The following is a 20,305-nucleotide window of genomic DNA, read 5'->3' as shown; positions in this document are numbered from 1 at the left end:
ACTCAAAGCCCTCTCAGTGGGCACCTACGCCCTAGAAAAAGTCTATGGTGTACCAATTTGCCTTAGACTTTTCCTGCCCTTCATCAGCACAGGGCGCACTATGAACAGCACAGGCAGCACACTGATTGTAGGCAGCTATTATAGCTAAATGATAAAGTACATGGAAAGTACATGTTGACACTTTGCGATAAATAAGTGGGTTTCGGGTTGCAGTTTGGGCACTCGGTCTCTAAAAGGTTCGCCATCACTGCCCTATAGCTATGTCCCTGTCCAGGGAAATACCTGTGGCATATGACTGGATGTCTTACAGCTTATGCCTATCTAATTACTATGGTCAACTTAAACCATCTATCTAATATATAAAGCTGAGTGTATGTATGTGTGTATGTCCGCTAATGGAATCTGTACCATCGCATTTACAATCACGAAATTTGTTACACAGGTACATCAGGCGTCCAGGAAGGTTTTAGACCGGGTCTCAGCTCTCTAGGACGTACCGTTCCTGAGATATTCCCCCAAAAATGCAAATATGGGACATCACATGACCTACATTAGCCAAAAGAAGCCTGCAGGTCTTTCTCTTCATATCCCAACTGCAATACACACGGTCACATGTCCCTTATCAGCCAATAAAAGCTCGCAGGCCCTTAGTCTCCACATACACACAGTTTTACACCAGGTTTCCATAACAACCCAGCAACTTTTCTTCACTGCTGTAGGTCAGCTTTAGAGGGGCAGGGCGCTGTGGATGACACTGTTAAGGGAGCGGAGTGCTATGGAGGTCACAGTTAAGGGGGTGGCCATTCAGGCCATCCTCAAAACTCCGCCCCCAGGTCCTGCTAAACCACACCCCGACCCGGTTAGGTCACGCCCCCTACTCCGCAGCCGACAGGTATTGAAAAAAAGAAGGTAAAAATCAACTTCTGTCAGCTGCAGGGATGAGAGGGATGGTGACTTTCTCCCTTCAGCTCACTCTCAGATAGCACAGTGATGCTGTCTGAGAGTGAGCTGTTCAACAGGGCATCCATGTGTCCGTCCAGGCCCTGCACCGGCCGGAGGACAGGGAGTCTGAAAGCCGGACTGTTCGGCCTAAAACCGGACCTCTGGCTACCCTAAGGGCAGGCTGCTGTGGAGGTCACAGTTAAGGGGATAGTCCGCTATGGAGGTCAGTGTTAAGGGGCAGATTGCTGTAGAGGCCACTGTTAAGGGGGTGGGGTATTCTGGAAATCACTGTTAAGGAGATGGGGTATTGTGAAGGTCACTAATAAAGGGGCAGCCGCTGAGGAGGTGACTGTTAGTGGGATGGGATGCTGTGGAGGTCACTGTTAAAGGGGTGGGCACTGTGGAGGTCTCTGTAAGTAGCAGGGAAAGATGGAGGTCACAGTTAAGGGGCGCTATAGAGGTCAGTGTTAAGGGGGCGGGGTGCTGTAGAGGTCCCTGTTAAGGGGGTGGGGTGTTGTGGAAGTCACATTTTAAGGGAACGGAGCTCTGTGGAGTTCAATGTAAAAGGGGCGGGATACAGTTAAAGTCACTGTTAAGGGAGAAGGGTACTGGGGCAGTCACTGTTAAAGGGGCAGTCACTGTGGAGGTCTCTGTTAAGGAGGCCGGGAATGGTGGAGGTCAGTTAAGGGGACTGTAACCTATGGTCAGTGTTAAGGGGCGGATGCTGTAGAGGTTACTGTTAAGGTGGCGGGCCCCTGTGGAGGTCACTGTCAAGGGGGTGGGGTGCTGTGAAACTCACTGTTAAAGGGGCAGGCTGCTGTAAAGGTCAAAGTTAAGGGGGCAGGCTGCTGTGGAGGTCCCATTTTAAGGAGAGGGGCACTGTAGTGGGGGTCAGTGTTAAGGGGTGGGGGGCTGTGGATGTCACTGTTATAGGGGATACTGTTGATATCTTTTAACGACACACACAAACATTAAATGAAATAGATTAAATATACCCGTGCAAAGCCGGGTCCTTCAGCTAGTATATTATATTTTCATCTGCGCTTGTCTCCTAGTCTACCTCTGGTAGATACTAAGTTAAAGAGATGCTTTGGAAAATCAATTTTCGTCGGGAGGGTCTCCAGAAAATAAGCTGATCAGATGGTGTACTTTTGCTGGCATGCCCCAGTGATCAGATGTAATATAAAGAGATGCCAGGTCCCCCAGAGAGCGAGATGATTTTTGTAGCTGCTCTCCTCTGGCTTATTGATGGAGATCCTAAATTATCTTGAATTCACTCATTAGGTATTTGGGTATTCTAAACCAGACAACCCCTTTATAATGATACTTATGAAGTGACATATTAACACATGGATAAACGCAAAAAGAAGCATTATATGTCTTGGTGTAATAAGATGCATGTATATTTGTTCCCTTGTCCAGGCCTTAATCTGGGGGAAAAAAGGAAAGAAAAAATGATGTGAAACCCATATTATACCATTAAGCATAATACACATTCAACATATAATTCTCAAAATATAACTAAGAGTCCATTGTCATTTTATCTAATCCCGTGTAAAAGGATTTTCTAGTATTTTCATATCGATGGCCTCAGGATAGGTTGGGGTCTGACTGATCAACTGTTTGAGGAAGCCGCGATGTTCACAGGAGCTTAAGTGAGTGCCAGGGGCCTCCTCCTAGTGATGTCCATTGGATAACAGCTGTGCTTGGTATCGCAGATCAGCCCCATTCACTTAAATATACCTAGGCCATATGACTGAAGAACGCAAAATCAGTTGCCTAGGAAGAGGTCTAAGCACTCATGGAGAGAAAATAAGCCATCAGTATTAAAGTCCTGGAAAACCCCTTTAGCAATATGCTGCCTGTCAAAGCAACCCCAGAAAAAGCTATACTGACTTTTCTATAAATGGAAGACCAACACATAACATTGTAAATTGCTGTATTTTAAAAGGATATTCCATTCTGGGCATTTATGACATATCCACAGGAAATGCCATAAGTGGCCAATGGGGACCCGCACCTATCTCAAGAATGGGACCCCATCTTGTGGCTGCACTTCTACGGGAGGTTCGAAATTAGCCAAGGAAGTGCACTGGGACATACTCAGAACTCCCATAAAAGAATGAAGAAAGCTGCGTATGTGTGTCTACCCCACTATTTGGACAGGGCCCCATTCATGAGATATACCATAATGCCCATATACAAATAACCATTTAACTCCAAATAACTTTTTATTCTAGAGCCATCTCTACATGGCCTACAGTTTGCTGGACAGTAAGTCCCTTAAAACACTTACGTTGATCTATTCGTAAAATTGCCCTTAACATTAATGTGCGCTAAACCCCTTGATTCCAGTGGGACCAAAAGGATTAAATTAATTAAAAGAAAAAAGGCCCCTAATCCTGGACATCACCTTAACACCTTCCTTTAATATGACCATCAGTCGGGTATACTACTCTGGATATAGTGAGTTGTTTAGGGCATACCATACAACGGAGCTGTGCATATCTTTCCCCAGATAGTTTTGCAGCATTTCTTAGGATTTTCACAGTCATAGTCAGTGTTACACCGTTCTTCCTTCTCAGTTAGACTGTCTTGTGTCTCCTCAGATAACTTAGATACCTTTGGACATATACCAATCCTCTCTGAAAAAAACAAATAGGAGAATGAACAGAAGGCTCTGCTGGAAAGTCATAATAAATAATTGTAACCCATTCCTTTTACATGGGTTGATTATTGTATGCAATCAATGATATAGCAAGTTGACTGGCACACAATTAGGTGGCATTCACACGACTGTAAGTGTTCTGTGGTCTTCAAACCACGGATCTGCAAAACACGTATACCGGCCATGTGCACACCACATCATGGTGCGGACCCATCGACTTCAATGACTCCCTGGTCCTCATGTTTTGGCGAAGTATAGGCGTGGATGCAATTGCTAAGCTTCCACATCCTCATGGCCGTGCCGCGAAAGGTAGGACATGTCATACTTTGCCACAACATGCAGATCTTTGAAGTTAAAGGGTCTGCACCATAAGGCGGCATGCAAGCTGCTGATAGCCATGATGAAGGTTTCCATATTTTGGGTTTTTGATATTTTAAAAAAAACATTACTAAATGAAGTTTAGCTTTTTTTTTTTTTTTTTTTTTTTTTTTTTTTGCCCCCTAGGGGACATTCTTTTACACCTTGTTGGCCATGACAAGGCAAGTGCATTCAGAGAAGAGAGGGCTCCTTTCCTTTTGTCTAACTACTCAGAAGCAGCATTTTCAAGGGGTAAATGGCCAGGAGGCATCACCGATCTTGCCTGCTGCAGGCAGGTCTCAACTGTGTGGCACCCACCACGTATGTAGAAGGCTCAGCTCCTGAGCCCGCTCCGTACATTCCGTCATGACCAATGCCGCAGATGAATATCATTGGTAATATACAGAGTGTACATTATCCCAAACATGCAATAAATTGCCCCCTGCCACAGTTTTTTACTTGTTCTACCCCAGCTCTACCTGCTCTCATACTTTCACTAAAAACTTCTGTACTCTCATAACTATTACTCATGTGCAGTTATTTTGTCTAAAGCTAAAAGGAGAGAAATACATTGTGAAAAAAGACATGGGGTCTTTGTTTCTATCGCTATAACCATGTCATATGTTAATGACAATTAACCACTTCCAGACCGGGCCATTTACCCCCTTCCTGACCAGGCCTAATTTTGCAAATCTGATGCCTGATTTTGTGGTAATAACTTTGGAACGCTTTTACTTATCAAAGCCATTCAGAGATTGTTTTCTCATGACACATTGTACTTCAGGTTAATAGTAAATCTGAGTCAATATGTTTTACCTTTATTTATAAAAAAAAATCCGAAAGTTTAAGAAAATGTAATTTTTTTTTTACAGTTTTCTAAGTTTGAATTTCTCTGCTTTTAAGACAGCTAGTGATGCCTCATAAAATATTTATTAATTAACATTCCCCATATGACTACTTTATGTTGCCATCATTTTAGTATGTAATGTAATTTTATTGGATGCTAGAAGGTTTAGAATTTTAGAAGCAATTTTTTATATTTTTAAGAAAATTTCCAAAGTCAACTTTTTTAAGGACCAGTTAAGTTCTGAAGTCACTTTGTGGGGCTTACATAATAGAACCAACCCATAAATGACCCCATTTTAGAAATTACACCCTCAAACTATTCAAAACTGGTTTTAGTAATGTTGTTAACCCTTTGGGTATTCCACAGGAATTAAAGCAAAATAGAGGTAAAATTTCAAAATGTCACTTTTTTTGCAGATTTTAAATTTTTATATTTTTTTTTCCTGGAACACATCAATGGTTAACAACAAAACAAACCTCAATATTTATTACCTTGATTCTAAAGTTTGCAGAAACACCCCATATGTGGTCGTATACCGCTGTTTGGGCACCCGGTAGGGCACAGAAGGCAAGGAGCGCCATATGGTTTTTGGAGGGCAGATTTTGCTGGAATGGTCTTTGGGCACCATGTTGCATTTGAAGAGGCCCTGAGGTATCCCCACAGTTAAAACCCCCAAAAAGTGATAACATTTTGTAAAGTACACCACCCAAATAATTTTTAAGGGGTGTAGCGAGCACTTCACTCAACAGCTGTTTCATAGAATTTTTATTACTTGGGTGTGAAAATGAAAAATTACATTTTATTTACAAGAAAATTGTGCTTTAGGTCCAAACTTTCTTTTTCACAAAAGATAATAGGAGAATACCCCCCCCCCCCCCAATTTGTTCCCCACTTTCTCCTGAATACAGTAACACCCCAATTGTGGTCGTAAACTGTTATTTGGGGATACGCCAGGGCTCAGAAGGGAGGGAGCGGCATCTGGATTTTCTAACATGGAATTTTTTGTCATGGTTTTTAAGGCTACTTTCACACTAGCGTTTTTACTGGATCCTGCAGGGTTCAGCAAAAACGCCTTCGTTACTGATAATACAACGGCCTGCATCCGTTATAAACGGATCCGGTTATATTATCTTTAACATTGCCAAAACGGAACCTGTTAGGAACTCCATTGACTTTCAATGGAGGACGGATCTGTTTTCTATTGTGGCAGATTGTGGCAGAGAAAACGGATCCGTCCCCATTGACTTGCATTGAGTGTCATGCCAGATCCATCTTGCTTTGCATCCCAGGACGGAAAGCAAACTACAACATGTTGCAGTTTGCTCTCCGGTATGGGAACGCAACTAAATGGAACGGAATGCATTTTGGAGCATTCCATTCTGTTCAGTTCAGTTTTGTCCCCATTGACAATGACAATGAATGAATGACAATGAATAGGGACAAAACTGAAGCGTTTTTTTTTCTGGTATTGAGCCCCTATGACAGATCTCAATACCGGAAAACTAAAATGCTAGTGTGAAAGTAGCCTAAGAGCAATAACTTTTTTTATTTTTTGTTGAATGACCTGTGTGAGGGCTTATTTTGTGCGAGACTGTCACGGGTAATGGAGAAGGGGAAAACACCAGATACACACAAAAGAAATAGACAACAGTCTAGGCCTCAAAAGCAAAGGCTTTTCCCTAACTCCTGCCAGTATGAACAGATCCTGATGGTGGAAATGCTCATACACCGTATACCTAGGCCCTGCTGAAACTAACGAACCCTAGGATAGGTAGCAGGAGACGAGACAGCTGGTTCTTTCTCAGATGAAGGAACCCGCGTCTCCCTGAGGCCTAGAACAAAACACACCAGCGAACAGAAAAGGCAACAAGCACTTAGGTTTGGGATGTCTGGAGAAGCAGGAGATCCAAAACATACAAGCTCTAGCTCCAACAGGAAATATCAACCGCATGGTCAGCAGTGTGAGGCGGACCTAAATAGAGCCTCATCACTGATAACGAGCAGAACACGAGGAGAGGTGAGATCCTGCCAAACAACAACATGCTAAGAGGAAAACAGAGAGACCTGTCAGATAGCCTCATGTGCAGCAATTCTACCCGATCTTCTCACCTCTGTCACGTGACAGAGACAAGCTGTAGGTTTTTTTGGCACCAATTTGGCGTACATTTGGTCGCCCGCTTGGCAGCTGCACGATTAGAGTGCAGCTGCAATCTCTTAATGGATGTTCCAGAACGTCCATTCAGAGAAAAACGATCGCCCAAAGGATGTTTATAGTGAATCGGCAATCGTGAAGTGGTTAATTACCAAAATAAATATTTTATAACGTGAATTCAAAAGATTTGAGAATAAATAAGTTTATGCAGGCTAAGTAAATACTATATTTACTAAATGTCATAAAAATATAAAACAGACAAATCACATACAGAGCAGTAAAAGTAAATAGCAATTACTGGCTTATACACAATATGGGGAGGACCCTGATCGCCAAGTCATAGCACATGGCTGACACCACATGGTGGTAAGAAATAGTATTTCAATCACAACATCCTACCTGGATGATGTTTATCAATGGATTGCCAATTAACTGTCTGTGTGCAGCAAAGTTTATACCTTTGAGCCCCTCCACCCAAGGATAGTCAGTGTGCAGTACACATGTCTCTGAGATAATCAATCAGGGATGTGGTCTTCTCAGGACAATTGGGGGGATGTTATCTAACTACCGCTAACTCACTACATTACAAGGAATATTATTACACAGACTATAGTATGTAATAAGGTAGAAGGTAATATTAAAGGGGGCAGAATTAAAAGGGACAGAACCAATCAGTACTTAAAGGGGTTCTCTGGGAATCAAGAAAATTAAAATATATTACTTTACAAAAAATATATTTCCAAATACCTTTCATTAGTTATAATGGCTCATTTTGTCTGGGGAGCAATCATTAGGAGAAATAAAATGACTGCTGTCCTATTTGTACACATAAAACCTGTTCTAATCACACAGGAGGACAAGTTACTTCACAACACAGAGGTCTAGAGCTGCCTCATCCTCCTCTCTGCTCTACTTGTCAGGGATTATGATCCTGAATACAGATGATAAGATTTGCAGATGAATCTCTGTAGGAATGGAGTTCATGAGGGGGCATGAAGTACAGAGAGGAGGATGTGGTAATGAGCAGCAGCACTTGTATGCAGTCTCCATTAGCACAGCCCCACATTACTACAGTCTGTCCTGTCCGTCCTTTCTGTACTTCATGTCTCCTCATGATCTCTATTCCTACAGAGCTTCAGCTGAATATCTTGTCAGCTGTTTTCAGGATCATAATCCCTGATAAGTAGAGTAGATAAGAGGATGATGCATCTCTTTACCTCAGTGTTGTGAATCAACTTGTCCTGCCGTGTAATTAGGACAGGTTCTGTGTGTACTAATAGGACAGCGGCCATTTTATTACTCCTAATGATTGCTTCCTAGACAAAACTAGCCATTATAACTAATGAAAGATATTTGGGAATATATTTATAATAAAGTAATATTTAAGTATTTTAATATTCTTAATTCCTGGAAAACCCCTTTAAGTATGCAAAATACCCTTCCAAGACAATTAATAATGGTCCCTCTTTTGTAGTTTTCAAACCAGCACCTGAAACTGAATACTTTTGTAATTACATGTAATTAAAAATTTATTTTAGCCACTAGGTTATTCAATAAAATTTTAAATTCAATAAAAAGCGCTTCCTGCTGTTTGTCCTTTTTTATTATTTCTTTGTCCACCTTGCTGAGGTGGACGCACATGCTCAGTTTTATCTTTCAATTCCCTCCTGAGCTATGATAGAGAGAGAGTTGCAGCAGAAAGGACACACCTGCCAAGCTTCCAGCTTGATATAAATCTAGCAGAGAAACTGGAACAATGACTGGGGATATCTCTGGATCTATGTGAAGTACAGGGATGGTTCTTACTTTTTTTAGAGAGAGACTGCCATGTTGAATATGGGGTCTGATTTTAATTTTTTTCAATAATCATGGGATAACCCCTTTAAGCATGTATATAGTGGAGCATCAAACTACAATCATGCAAGAGAAGGAATCATATTAAAATAGACGACGCTTCATGTGAAACACGTTGGGGCGTCCAGCTATTTATTCATATCTATGTGAGGTTTGTGCCTCTTATTGTGATTTACAGACAAACATTTCTAACTGTTGTAAACTTCTATTTGCCTCTTTCCTTACTATGCTATTTAAATATTGCTGGCCGCCCTTACGTCTTTTTGCCACTAGGTGTCCCCTAGGTGTCTTTCTTGCATTGTGTGCATTGCTTTTACCCTAGATTTGACCTTTTTGTGTATGGTCTTTAATAAGAGTCCAATAAAGCTATCAATGCTGAGCGAATCGAAACAACCAAAGGGGAATTCGATCCGAAGTTTAGGAAAAATTTGATTTTCCACGAATCCGAATTTCCTCACGCTTCATGGTAACTAATCAGTTTTTCCTAAAATAGCAGTTGCACGTCTTACAAAGTGAAAGTAAAACACGATAAGACCCATATTGCCGTGCAGCCAGCCAATCAGCAGATGGCCATCCCTTGCCTGTGATGTCCTAGCCCTATAAAAGCCTCATGCCGCCGGGTCTCTACCATTTCACTGTGAACTGACATAGACAGAGACGTGACCAGTGCTTATGCGCTAGGGACAGTGTTGCTGAAAACTAGTTTAAAAAAGACTATTGGCTAGGGAGAGTGCAGAGAGACTGTTTTTAGATTGTAGGGAGACTGCAGGTAGAGTGTATCGCTGTGTGCATGACATTCTACTGCACCCACATTAACAGTTAATCCATTATTTTACTCATACAGTTAGTGGGGGAGATTTATGTCACTGAAAAACAGCTTAGTTGCCCATAGCAACAAATCCAATTCCAATCTTCATTTTGCAGAGCTCTTTTGGAAAAAAAATGGTGGAATCTGATTGGTTGCTATAGGAAACTAAGCCAGTTTTCCATTACACCAGTTTTGATAAAGCTCCCCCAGTGTGCTTTAGTATATAAGGCAGATGTAATATATCGCCGTGTGCAGCAAGTTCTACTGCACCCACATTCAGAGTTAATCCGTTATGTTAGCGAAGCTTTACGTTGCGTCCATATTCCATGACAGTCAAATATTTCACTCTGTTCAACTGTGCAGTGGAGCGAAATTTATCATTGTGAATGCATTCTGTTAGTTGTTGCGTCACATAACGTCAGTATTAGGCCACAGTTAAATATTTTGTCCTGTTCAAATGAGTAGTGACGAATAATTTATCATAGTGAATGGCTTCTGTTGGCTGTTGCATTACATGGCGTCAGTATTAGGCCATGCTTAAAAATCCAACTACGAGCTTCTTAACTTCATGAATCTTTAATACACGCTGGAGATTTATGCAGCTGGCGCCATTTTTAAATGCCAGACCGCCAATGTAGATATATTGTCGGTGGTTGGGAAAGGGTTAACTTCCAAGCCTTGACACCGTGCGGCCTGAGTATACCTGATTTATAGCGATTTGTGACAAATTAATTAGTAACTAATCAAATTTCTTATTGTAGTTCGTAAAATCGGCCGAATCGAATTTTTCAAAACTTCGCTCATATCTAAGAGCTATATAATTTTAGATGAATCTTTCTCTTGCATGATCACGTGATATATTAGACAAGGCATGTGGCATCACAATGCAGAGAGAATTTGAGGATTAATTTCAATTCTTTGAAGACTGCAGATTCATTAAACCTATCAACTTTTTTAAAGTCTATCAGTATATACCTTTCAGTGGCTTCACGCATGTTTGTGTACATCCTGGTCTGCAACACTTTTCAAAACCCGGGCATCCGGCGTCAGTATCACAATGTGGGCGTTCTGCAATTAAACAATATCCCTCTAATCCGCAGAAACCTCTTTTATCTACAAAAAAAAGCTCAAAATCAGAACACAGAAACAGAGAAAAAGAAATATAATGATGCTATTAATACGAAATCGTTGCAGTTGAGAAGTTGTTTTATATGATTCCGGCACTTTGGGTTTCTGTTATAGGGATCTGAGGCTGAAAGATGGCACAGAATAATTTTCCGCATATACCTGTCCATCTTTATCCCCCCTATGGTTTGAGAGGTATGTATGCTGTGGTAAGTACTGAAGTGACCCAGTGTTTCACTGATAAAGTTATCTAATGGTTTACTTCTAATACTGTTAAAATGCGAATGTGATGCTAAATATGCACTTACAATCATACAAATGGTTATCTATGCATGATGAAATAGTTTGGCAGTCCTTAGTAATTGTTTCCGGGTAGTGGCCTGGCCCCATTTTCCCCCTGGCTAGTGGAGTTGCTGGCAGAGTCAGCCAAGATATGTATGCATTTGCTGGTGTGTAAGCCAAACAAGCTGAAGCAGGAGAAAATAATTCTTCTCCAGGGAGACACTGTCCTGTGAGTGAATGCAAGAAAAGCAATTTGTTAAAGGGGTTGTCCGGGTTCAGAGCTGAACCCGGACATACCCTTATTTTCACCCAGGTAGCACCCCTGATGTCGGCATCGGAGCATCTCATGCTCCGATGAGCTCCCTTGCCCTGCGCTAGATCGCCCAGGGCACGTGCTCTTTTGTTTACAATCACACACTGCCGGGCAGAAGCTTCCACCTGGCAGTGTGTTCGGTGACTTCACTGGCTCAGATGGGCGTGCTTTAGCGCTGCCCTAGCCATTTTACTGGCTGGGGCAGCGCTAGAGCCCGCCCATCAGTGCCGATGATGTCACCGGGCTTCCTGGCAGCCCCATGGAGAGCCTGGTATGTCACCGGAACTCTTGAAAATTTAGCGCAGTGCAAAGGAGAGCATCGGAGTATGAACTGCTCCGATGCTCAAGTCAGGGGGGCTGCCTGGGTGAAAATGGAGTAGCTGAACCCGGACAACCCCTTTAAGAACCAACATCTGAGGGAAAGAAGTATTGAATTATTCAAGATGGTTGGGGACCATTTAAAATGACAGTATTTGGACTGAGACAGTAAAGGAAATGTATGCACTCTCCCTAAACGATAACAGAAGTGCATAAACGGGTATATAAAATGGAATAAATCATGATATATATAAATATAATAACCTACCTCCATTAGAGGGCACACAGGTCTTTCCACAGCCCTTAAAGCAACACTTAGTTTTAGGAGCGCACTCGCTGTCAGCGGTGCACATATCATCACAACGCTCAGAAATGACGATCCCACTGGGGTTTACAGGACATGAACCAAACCTTCCTGTATACACAGAAATCATGGACATAAAAAGTGAATTCCATAGCAAAAAATGACAACTACTAAACAACAGGATGCAAACCTAATATATGATCAACAAATCTCATGGTTTGTTTATGACCAATTGTGCATTTCAACCTAAAATCAAATAACCTAAAGGAGTTGGCCACCTTTTATTAAGTGATAGCCTATCTTCAGGATAGGCCAGGACTAGCTGATCACCGGGGGTCCAACACTCTGCTTACCCGACAGAACTGTCTGCTTCCGGTGCTATAGCTGATCAACTAGTGATGGACTAGCTCGAGGACAGGCCATCACATGACAGCTCCTTTACCTGCACTTTGAAAAAAATGTTTGTTGTCATAGCAAGGGTTTTAATTGTTAGGGTCCTATCACTAGAAAAATGAGAGAGAGGTGCTCACATGGAGGAGATGGAATCGCGACTGGCTCAGAGGGACATTTATCAAGAATGGTGTTCCCACATGCCAGTCTTCATCCCTTGTGACCTGAGTGAGATGTGTCTAATTTATTAAGAGTCAGAAGTCTCTTAATAAATCAGGCGCATTTCTGCCCTACCATGCACCATAAACTAAAATATACGCCAGCTAGGGGAAGCCCCACCCCCTCTCGCTAACCCCACATGAAGCCCTGCCCCTTTTGCGAAGTGGCGAGAAGGTTACAAAGTCAAACATTGTGGTGCGCATATGATGAAAAACTCAAACAAAAAAGACGCTATCTGTGTATGGGTAGAAATATTAGTTATTACTATAAATTACTATAAATTCGCCACCCATATAAATTACCCAACTTGCCCCAGATAACAATAAACAAAATATAACTTTTATTTCTCCATCTAAAATGATATGCTATGTATTATACTGGTGCTCAGATTAAAACTAGCTAGAGCTAGTACCAGGGGTGCACCACCAAAGAGGCCAAGTGAGGCGATCGCCTCAGGCAGCACCAGGTAGGGGCAAGAGATGGCAGCCGAAGGGCTATGGGCTGAAGGGTAGGGGTTAAGTTAAGAAATTGGCGATGGGGGGGAGGGGCGCCATTTCAGTTTTTGCCTCAGGCAGCACCAGGTAGGGGCAGGAGATGGCAGCTGAAGGGCTATGGGCTGAAGAGTAGGGGTTAAGTTAAGAAATTGGCACTGGGGGGGCGCCATTTCAGTTTTCGCCTCAGGCAGCAGAAAGGCCAGGTGCACCCCTGGCTAGTACATGTTAGCCAAAGACACTGTGGAAGAGGACCATAATAGTCCTCTAATAGTCCTCCTATACCTGCTCACTGTTGCCTCCGTAGTCAGGTATCTTCACTGACATTACTTGTAAACTGTTCTACTAGCAATAGATCTCTAAAAACTATTTACTGCCCCCCAACATGTTTCGCCAGTTACACTGGCTTTATCAGGGGTAACGGGCAAAACTAACTAAGTAACAGTGCATAAATACACTGATAAATACCCCTCAGAGTTTTTATTGAGCCCATCTCCTGCAGTGAGGAAATACAATGAGCTATCCAGATTGTGCCAAATTTTGCCAAAATTTACAACAATGTCTAAGTGCACTCACATTAGTAAATGTGGGCCAATGAGTGAACTGAAAATGCCTCCGGACATGTAGCACTCGTGTCAGGGTGATTCAGAGCAGCTTTGTTATTTGGGCACATTTACATAGGCATTGGACAGTGGCATTTGGACACTGTAGAACTATGTTTCCTTCTCCCTCTTTTGCTTTGAAACAAATAAGTAAAGATGTCTTCCGGACCATCAGGCTCTGATAGCAAAGACATAGTGCATAAAGCGTCACATAATATAAAGTATTCATAATTCATTAAAGGGGTTTTCAGGGTAATAATTTATGTTAAAAAAAAACAGGACCTGAATCGGCTCATAATAAAATAGTGACACTCCCTGATCTTCCACCATTGCTCTGGTCCATGCTCCTCTCCACTTCCTGGTGAACACAATGGAAGGAAATGGCTTGGATTGCCCGCTCAACCAATCATTGGCTGAGGTGATTCACCACTGTAGCCAATGAATTAGCAGCCTACTAATCCATAATCACAATAGCTTTCATACACTGTTGGTCCTTAGGGCTGTGCAATGAAAGAAGGGTGCAGACTTTGTTCCCTCGAGGCACATCCTAGTTGTGGGACTCCTGCCGGATAGTAGTTAGGTTGCCCGTGATGTGTTTGTATGGGTGAAAGGCAGGGCGTGTAGAGTGCCATGGCCTGCCCATGGTGTAGGAGTCAGTAACCAGGCCACATTTAATAGAACAAACATCTTAAAATGGGAGTTCTTGTACATCCAACAATAGCAAAACACAGTTCCCTTCCCACCATTTACAGTGCGAATCCCCCTAAATGGTTTTGTATGAGTTTGAGCAAGCATGGAAATTATCATACTCTTTCCTCTCTATCTTTCTCAAGCCTCTTCCTGCAGAATCTATGTCTGGCAATCTCACGTTTGCAATTGTGCCTGCAATTCGCAACTTAGGCATACAGGTTTTAGAGACATGAACGGCCAAGCGTGCCGAAGTGTGAAGAGTGTCTTAACAGTATTCCCCTCACCGCAGTAAGGTCTGAATAGCTTTGGCGGGATACCTTACTGACTCCAAACCTCAGCCATGCAGATTTATTCATCTTCTCATCTCTTTTTCTTCCTTTCTGTAGATCATCTAGAGGTCAGTTTAGTCCCTGAAGCTTTAGTCTAGTCCTGTGAGGAGTATATGGAGTTGCTTTCTCACTTTTATTCTCCTTGCCGTAACTCTCTAGACTCAAACGGAGGGGGGGGGGGGTAAATCTAGAATCCACACCAAGCTTCCGGTAGGGAACTGTGTTACAGCTGATTAACTCTGTCACTTCCAGACATTACCATACTGGATATACAAAGCATAAAATGACATTAAATAACATGACAAGCATTAAACAGGAAACGCCTTTAGCGAAGTAAGTCTATGCCATTCATTGCTTTATAATGCACACATACTGACTTATAGCAGGCGGCTTGCAGAATTTGAAACCATTGTCTGAGCAGCATTTTTTGTTTCCTGGGCAATCACCGTCTTCTCTGCAAGATTCAGTCTTTACTGCATATGTTGAGTTAAAGAATCTCTCTGAAGGACACACTCCCGGCTTCGCGGCCTCTAGAAAAAGGTCACAGACAAAGCAGTTTACTTAATGTCAGCATTCAATATTCATTTTCACAATTGGTTGCAAAAGCAGATTCACCCATAATCCTGTTTCTGCCATGGAGACTGGTAATTGGCCTTACTTATTCTGAAGAATGGACACTTTAAAAAGGAGTGTCTCTCCTTACAAGTCTATTTTAGTAAATTCTTGCATTCCTCATGAAATAATTCTGGATAACTCGCTGTTGTGCTTTCCTCTGTTATTTCTCCTGAGAGCTTCTAAATGTATTTATTAATCTCAAATAGAGTATATTGTCTAGAAGGTGTGTGTCTACACAATCTGACGCTGGCAGCACTGGTTGGAAAAGGGCGTAGAAACATAACCCCAACTAGTAACACCAAGCTGTCAATGTATGCATCATATTCAAGGAGGAATAACAGAGGAATGGCACAACAAAAAGTTCTAAGAATGGATTATGCAGAATATTATGGGGAAGGCTCATAAAAAAGTATTTCATAGACATAACAGGAGAGCCAAAAGATCCTCTTTAAATGTTATAAGTATCTGCTAATCTGTCCACGGCTGTTAAGGAGAAGTTCACATAGTTTGACTTCGCTGCAGGAAAAAAAATCTGCTGTGAATTGTATTCATGCTGCAGATGTTCAAATCTCTAGCCTGTCGCATCTGCTTCTTAAATGTGCCTTTGATTTTTCCTTTTTGGGTAAACTTTGATTTGTCCTACGTCATCCAATTTATATTAGTACTGTGGATTTAACATGGATTTTATTGTGGTTTTTGTACTTTTTGCTGGTGATTTTTTTTCTCTATAGGCTTCCTAAAACAACCTAAAAAATGAATGCACAAAAAGAAACTAGTTTAAAAATGCCTCTACAAATGCAAGCATGCCTTGAATAACTATTTATAGTGCAGGCATTTTTGTAAGCATGTTAATGCTATTTCGGCCAGGTTTATGTCAAAACCTAACATCTACACGGTAAAAAGCTGTATATTGCATGTATGGCAGTGTGATTATTATGGCTGGATATTAAATATTGGCATAAGTGGTTTCATATCAGATTTGTTTTCCTCACTAGCTCAAATCCTACATAATATGATCATAGAGGGTCACAATCCAATCTCCTGCATAATGTAAATTAAAGATAATTAATGGTTCAAAATCCAAGGTCCTAAAAGATGTGATGGCAAAGGATTACAATTAAAGGTCCTACTTAATTTGATGGTTAAAGTGTAACTGTCATGTTTTCATAAAAAAAAATCAATTTTAGAATATGTTACTGCTGCTGCAGCATTATGCATAAAGCAATCTTTAGTTTCTTCACATACCACTGTTTTCCTTGAGTTTTTCCCTTAGTTACGGCTGTTTAAACATTTACAATATGAAGACCTTCTCAAGATGGCTCCTCTGCCAGTTCTCTGAGGCCAAAACTGCTTTCCCTCACTTCCCATACACTCTTACTGTAGCCAGCAGCTCCCTGACAGCCAATCAGATTGGATTACTGAGAGACACACCTCCTCACTCTAAAGCCTAATGTAGGCATGCAGTGTGAAGGACCGCCCCTCCGTCTTCCTAGCCGGAGACAGACAAGTCCTAGTAACGGTCTTTTAAGGGAGCAGTGGGAAGGGACAGAGGACATTAATGAAAGCTGTTATTATAAGGTAATCACAGATCTTTTGACAGTCTAAGGCTACTTTCACACTAGCCTTCATAGGTCCGTTCGTGAGCTCCGTTTGAAGGAGCTGACGAGCGGACCCGAACGCCTCCGTCCAGCCCTGATGCAGTCTGAATGGAGCGGATCCGCTCAGACTGCATCAGTCTGGCGGCGTTCAGCCTCCGCTCCGCTCGCCTCCGCACGGACAGGCGGACAGCTGAACGCTGCTTGCAGCGTTCAGCTGTCCGCCTGGCCGTGCGGAGGCGTGCGGATCCGTTCAGACTTACAATGTAAGTCAATGGGAACGGATCCGCTTGAAGATGTCACCATATGGCTCAATCTTCAAGCGGATCCGTCCCCCATTGACTTTACATTGAAAGTCTGAACGGATCCGCTCAGGCATCTTGCGCACTTAGAAAATTTTCTAAGTTATTAATGCAGACGGATCCGTACTGAACGGAGCCTCCGTCTGCATTAATATGATCGGATCCGTTCAGAACGGATCCGATCAAGCGCAAGTGTGAAAGTAGCCTAACTCAAGTATACATGCCTAGCTGTACTAGCAAATAAAAAAATATGACAGTTACACTTTAAGGATCACAATTCTACATAATGTGATGCTAAACGATCACAACCCAAGGTCTTATAAAATATGATGGTAAAGGCTTACAATCCAAGGTCCTAGAAAGTATGACATTATAGGATCACAATTCAAGGTCTTACATAATCTAAGATCCAAGAAAATGTTATGGTAAAAGATTACAATTCGAGGTCCTACATATTTTTATGCATATTGATCACAATTAAAGTTCCCACATAATGTAAATCTAAAAGTTCACAATAGAGATGAGCGAATTACTAAGTCACAAAGCGCATTTTTTTGTAAGTAGAGGGTGCATTGACAGGGAGCTGCAGTAGCGCCGCCCCCCGTCATTGTACCCCTCAGATGCCGCGTTCATAGATGATCGTAGCATCTGAGTGTAAGAACAGTGAGAAATTAACATTACATTTTTTTTTTAAATCAAACTTACCGCATCCATTTGCTCGCGACAGGCCGGCCGCCGCCATCTTGCTTGAAGATCTGGAGTAAAATCTCGGTCACCGCGAGATTACGTCAACACGCCGGCCGAGATCTTCAATCAAGATGGCGGCTGGCGGCCCGTCGCGAGCAAATAGAGGAGGTAAGTATGATTTTTTTTGTTTTTTACACTACTTCAGGTTAAATCAATCCGCTTACACGAAGCACAAGGAAATTCGGCTTCAAGGCGAATCAAATTTATCCTGAAATTTGGATCGAATTCCACTTCGTGGGATTTGGTTCGCTCATCTCTAGTTCACAAGTTAGGGCCCAAATAAATATGACGGTAAAGGATTACAACCCAAGGTCCTACATAATGTGACACTAAATGATCACAATGCAAGGTCCTAGAATTTAGGATGCTATGGGATCACAATACAAGGTTCTACATAATGTATAATTAGATGCTCAACTATGACTATGCCATAAAAAGCATCATTATCATAGGCTTCAAACAAGGCAATATTGAGGTATAACTGTCCCTGACTCAACTGACAAGTATGTTGAAGTCATTATCCCTAAGCTTCTAAAATGTGATGCTGTAGTACAGTAAAACCTATTCTGACCCTACATAATCAGACGAACAAAGACTGTCTTCTCTTACAGTAAAATACTAAAAAGACATTTTTTTTTATTAATCTAAAACTATGTTGTGCAGAGAAAAACAAGAGAATATAGCACCAATATAAATTGACCCATTAAGACCAAGACCCCTGAGCTTCAGCAGGAGAAACACTTGTAGATCACTAGCTGTTGGGATTTATTATTGCTATGCATTTAAGGACCCTCCGAACAATTTCAGATGTTGGTCCTAATGTACCCCAGTGTACATACTACATACAGTACATTATATATCTATCTATCTGTTCTATAGTAGTACTACATCTACCATTTAGTCTTCATAACTTACGAGCTGATGATATTCTCGGGGCAACAACACAGACCAGGAGCCCCAGAAGGGAGGCTTGAATTCCATTCATCTTCATCTCTACGAGAGGTATGAGAGCTGTAATGTGTCTTGGAGTACCAGGCTCTTATAAATATACAGGCAACGGTAATCCTCTTTGTGGGTGGTGGCCTTCCACAAACAAAAAAATGGGAGAGTCAATGGGATTTTGTTTGTGTTTTGTACCTTACACATCTAAGTAATGATTGAAAATTTCCCAAGAAAGCATTTTTTTTTATGTGGACTGTAGTTACTAAACTTCAAACTATTATAGTAACATGCAAAACCTGCTCCTCTGGTACTACAGTAAGTGTCCCTTCCTAGATCCTTAGTATATATCTTTGAAAAATGGAGGTAGCTTTCTAGGATTCAAGTGAAGAAGCTCTACATGGCCCTTCCACCAGTCAATGGCTGATATATATATATACACTCACCTAAAGAATTATTAGGAACACAATACTAATACGGTGTTGGACCCCCTTTTGCCTTCAGAACTGCCTTAATTCTACGTGGCATTGATTCAACAAGGTGCTGATAGCATTCTTTAGAAATGTTGGCCCATATTGATAGGATAGCATCTTGCAGTTGATGGAGATTTGAGGGATGCACATCCAGGGCACGAAGCTCCCGTTCCACCACATCCCAAAGATGCTCTATTGGGTTGAGATCTGGTGACTGTGGGGCCATTTTAGTACAGTGAACTCATTGTCATGTTCAAGAAACCAATTTGAAATGATTCGAGCTTTGTGACATGGTGCATTATCCTGCTGGAAGCAGCCATCAGAGGATGGGTACATGGTGGTCATGAAGGGATGGACATGGTCAGAAACAATGCTCAGGTAGCCCATGGCATTTAAACGATGGACAATTGGCACTAAGGGGCCTAAAGTGTGCCCAGAAAACATCCCCCACACCATTACACCACCACCACCAGCCTGCACAGTGGTAACAAGGCATGATGGATACATGTTCTCATTCTGTTTATGCCAAATTCAGACTCTACCATTTGAATGTCTCAACAGAAATCGAGACTCATCAGACCAGGCAACATTTTTCCAGTCTTCAACAGTCCAATTTTGTTGAGCTCGTGCAAATTGTAGCCTCTTTTTCCTATTTGTAGTGGAGATGAGTGGTACCTGGTGGGGTCTTCTGCTGTCGTAGCCCATCCGCCTCAAGGTTGTGCGTGTTGTGGCTTCACAAATGCTTTGCTGCATACCTCGGTTGTAACGAGTGGTTATTTCAGTCAACGTTGCTCTTCTATCAGCTTGAATCAGTCGGCCCATTCTCCTCTGACCTCTAGCATCAACAAGGCATTTTCGCCCACAGGACTGCCGCATACTGGATGTTTTTCCCTTTTCACACCATTCTTTGTAAACCCTAGAAATGGTTGTGCGTGAAAATCCC

At 42.0% G+C, this 20,305-nt stretch overlaps 1 protein-coding gene across 1 annotated transcript; it reads right to left on the bottom strand.

Annotated features, from left to right (window-relative positions):
* Window positions 1-1,864: 1,864 nt before the first annotated feature.
* LOC122940435 (whey acidic protein-like) lies at window positions 1,865-18,977 on the bottom strand. The gene is made up of 6 exons (XM_044297111.1): window positions 18,866-18,977; window positions 15,069-15,221; window positions 11,935-12,081; window positions 10,604-10,741; window positions 3,429-3,587; window positions 1,865-2,372 (listed from the first exon to the last, which is right to left on the bottom strand). Exons 1-6 carry the CDS (start codon window positions 18,939-18,941, stop codon window positions 2,368-2,370), a joined length of 678 nt encoding a protein of 225 aa, XP_044153046.1. The 5' UTR covers window positions 18,942-18,977; the 3' UTR covers window positions 1,865-2,367.
* Window positions 18,978-20,305: the final 1,328 nt, after the last annotated feature.

This window comes from Bufo gargarizans, chromosome 6 (genome assembly GCF_014858855.1).
Source record: "Bufo gargarizans isolate SCDJY-AF-19 chromosome 6, ASM1485885v1, whole genome shotgun sequence".
In the NCBI taxonomy this organism is placed as follows: domain Eukaryota; kingdom Metazoa; phylum Chordata; class Amphibia; order Anura; family Bufonidae; genus Bufo; species Bufo gargarizans.
The sequence above is the reverse complement of the archived record's forward strand: the minus strand, read 5'-3'. Positions and strand labels throughout refer to the sequence as shown.

Bases quoted from the DNA above. Each gene is read 5' to 3' on its own strand.
- LOC122940435 (XM_044297111.1), bottom strand. From the start codon at position 18,941: ATGAAGATGAATGGAATTCAAGCCTCCCTTCTGGGGCTCCTGGTCTGT. The intron at 15,222-18,865 runs GTAAGTTATGAA...ACCTTTTTCTAG, and splicing joins CCCGAGAATATCATCAGCTC to AGGCCGCGAAGCCGGGAGTG. The intron at 12,082-15,068 runs GTCAGTATGTGT...CTGTGTATACAG, and splicing joins CTGCAAGCCGCCTGCTATAA to GAAGGTTTGGTTCATGTCCT.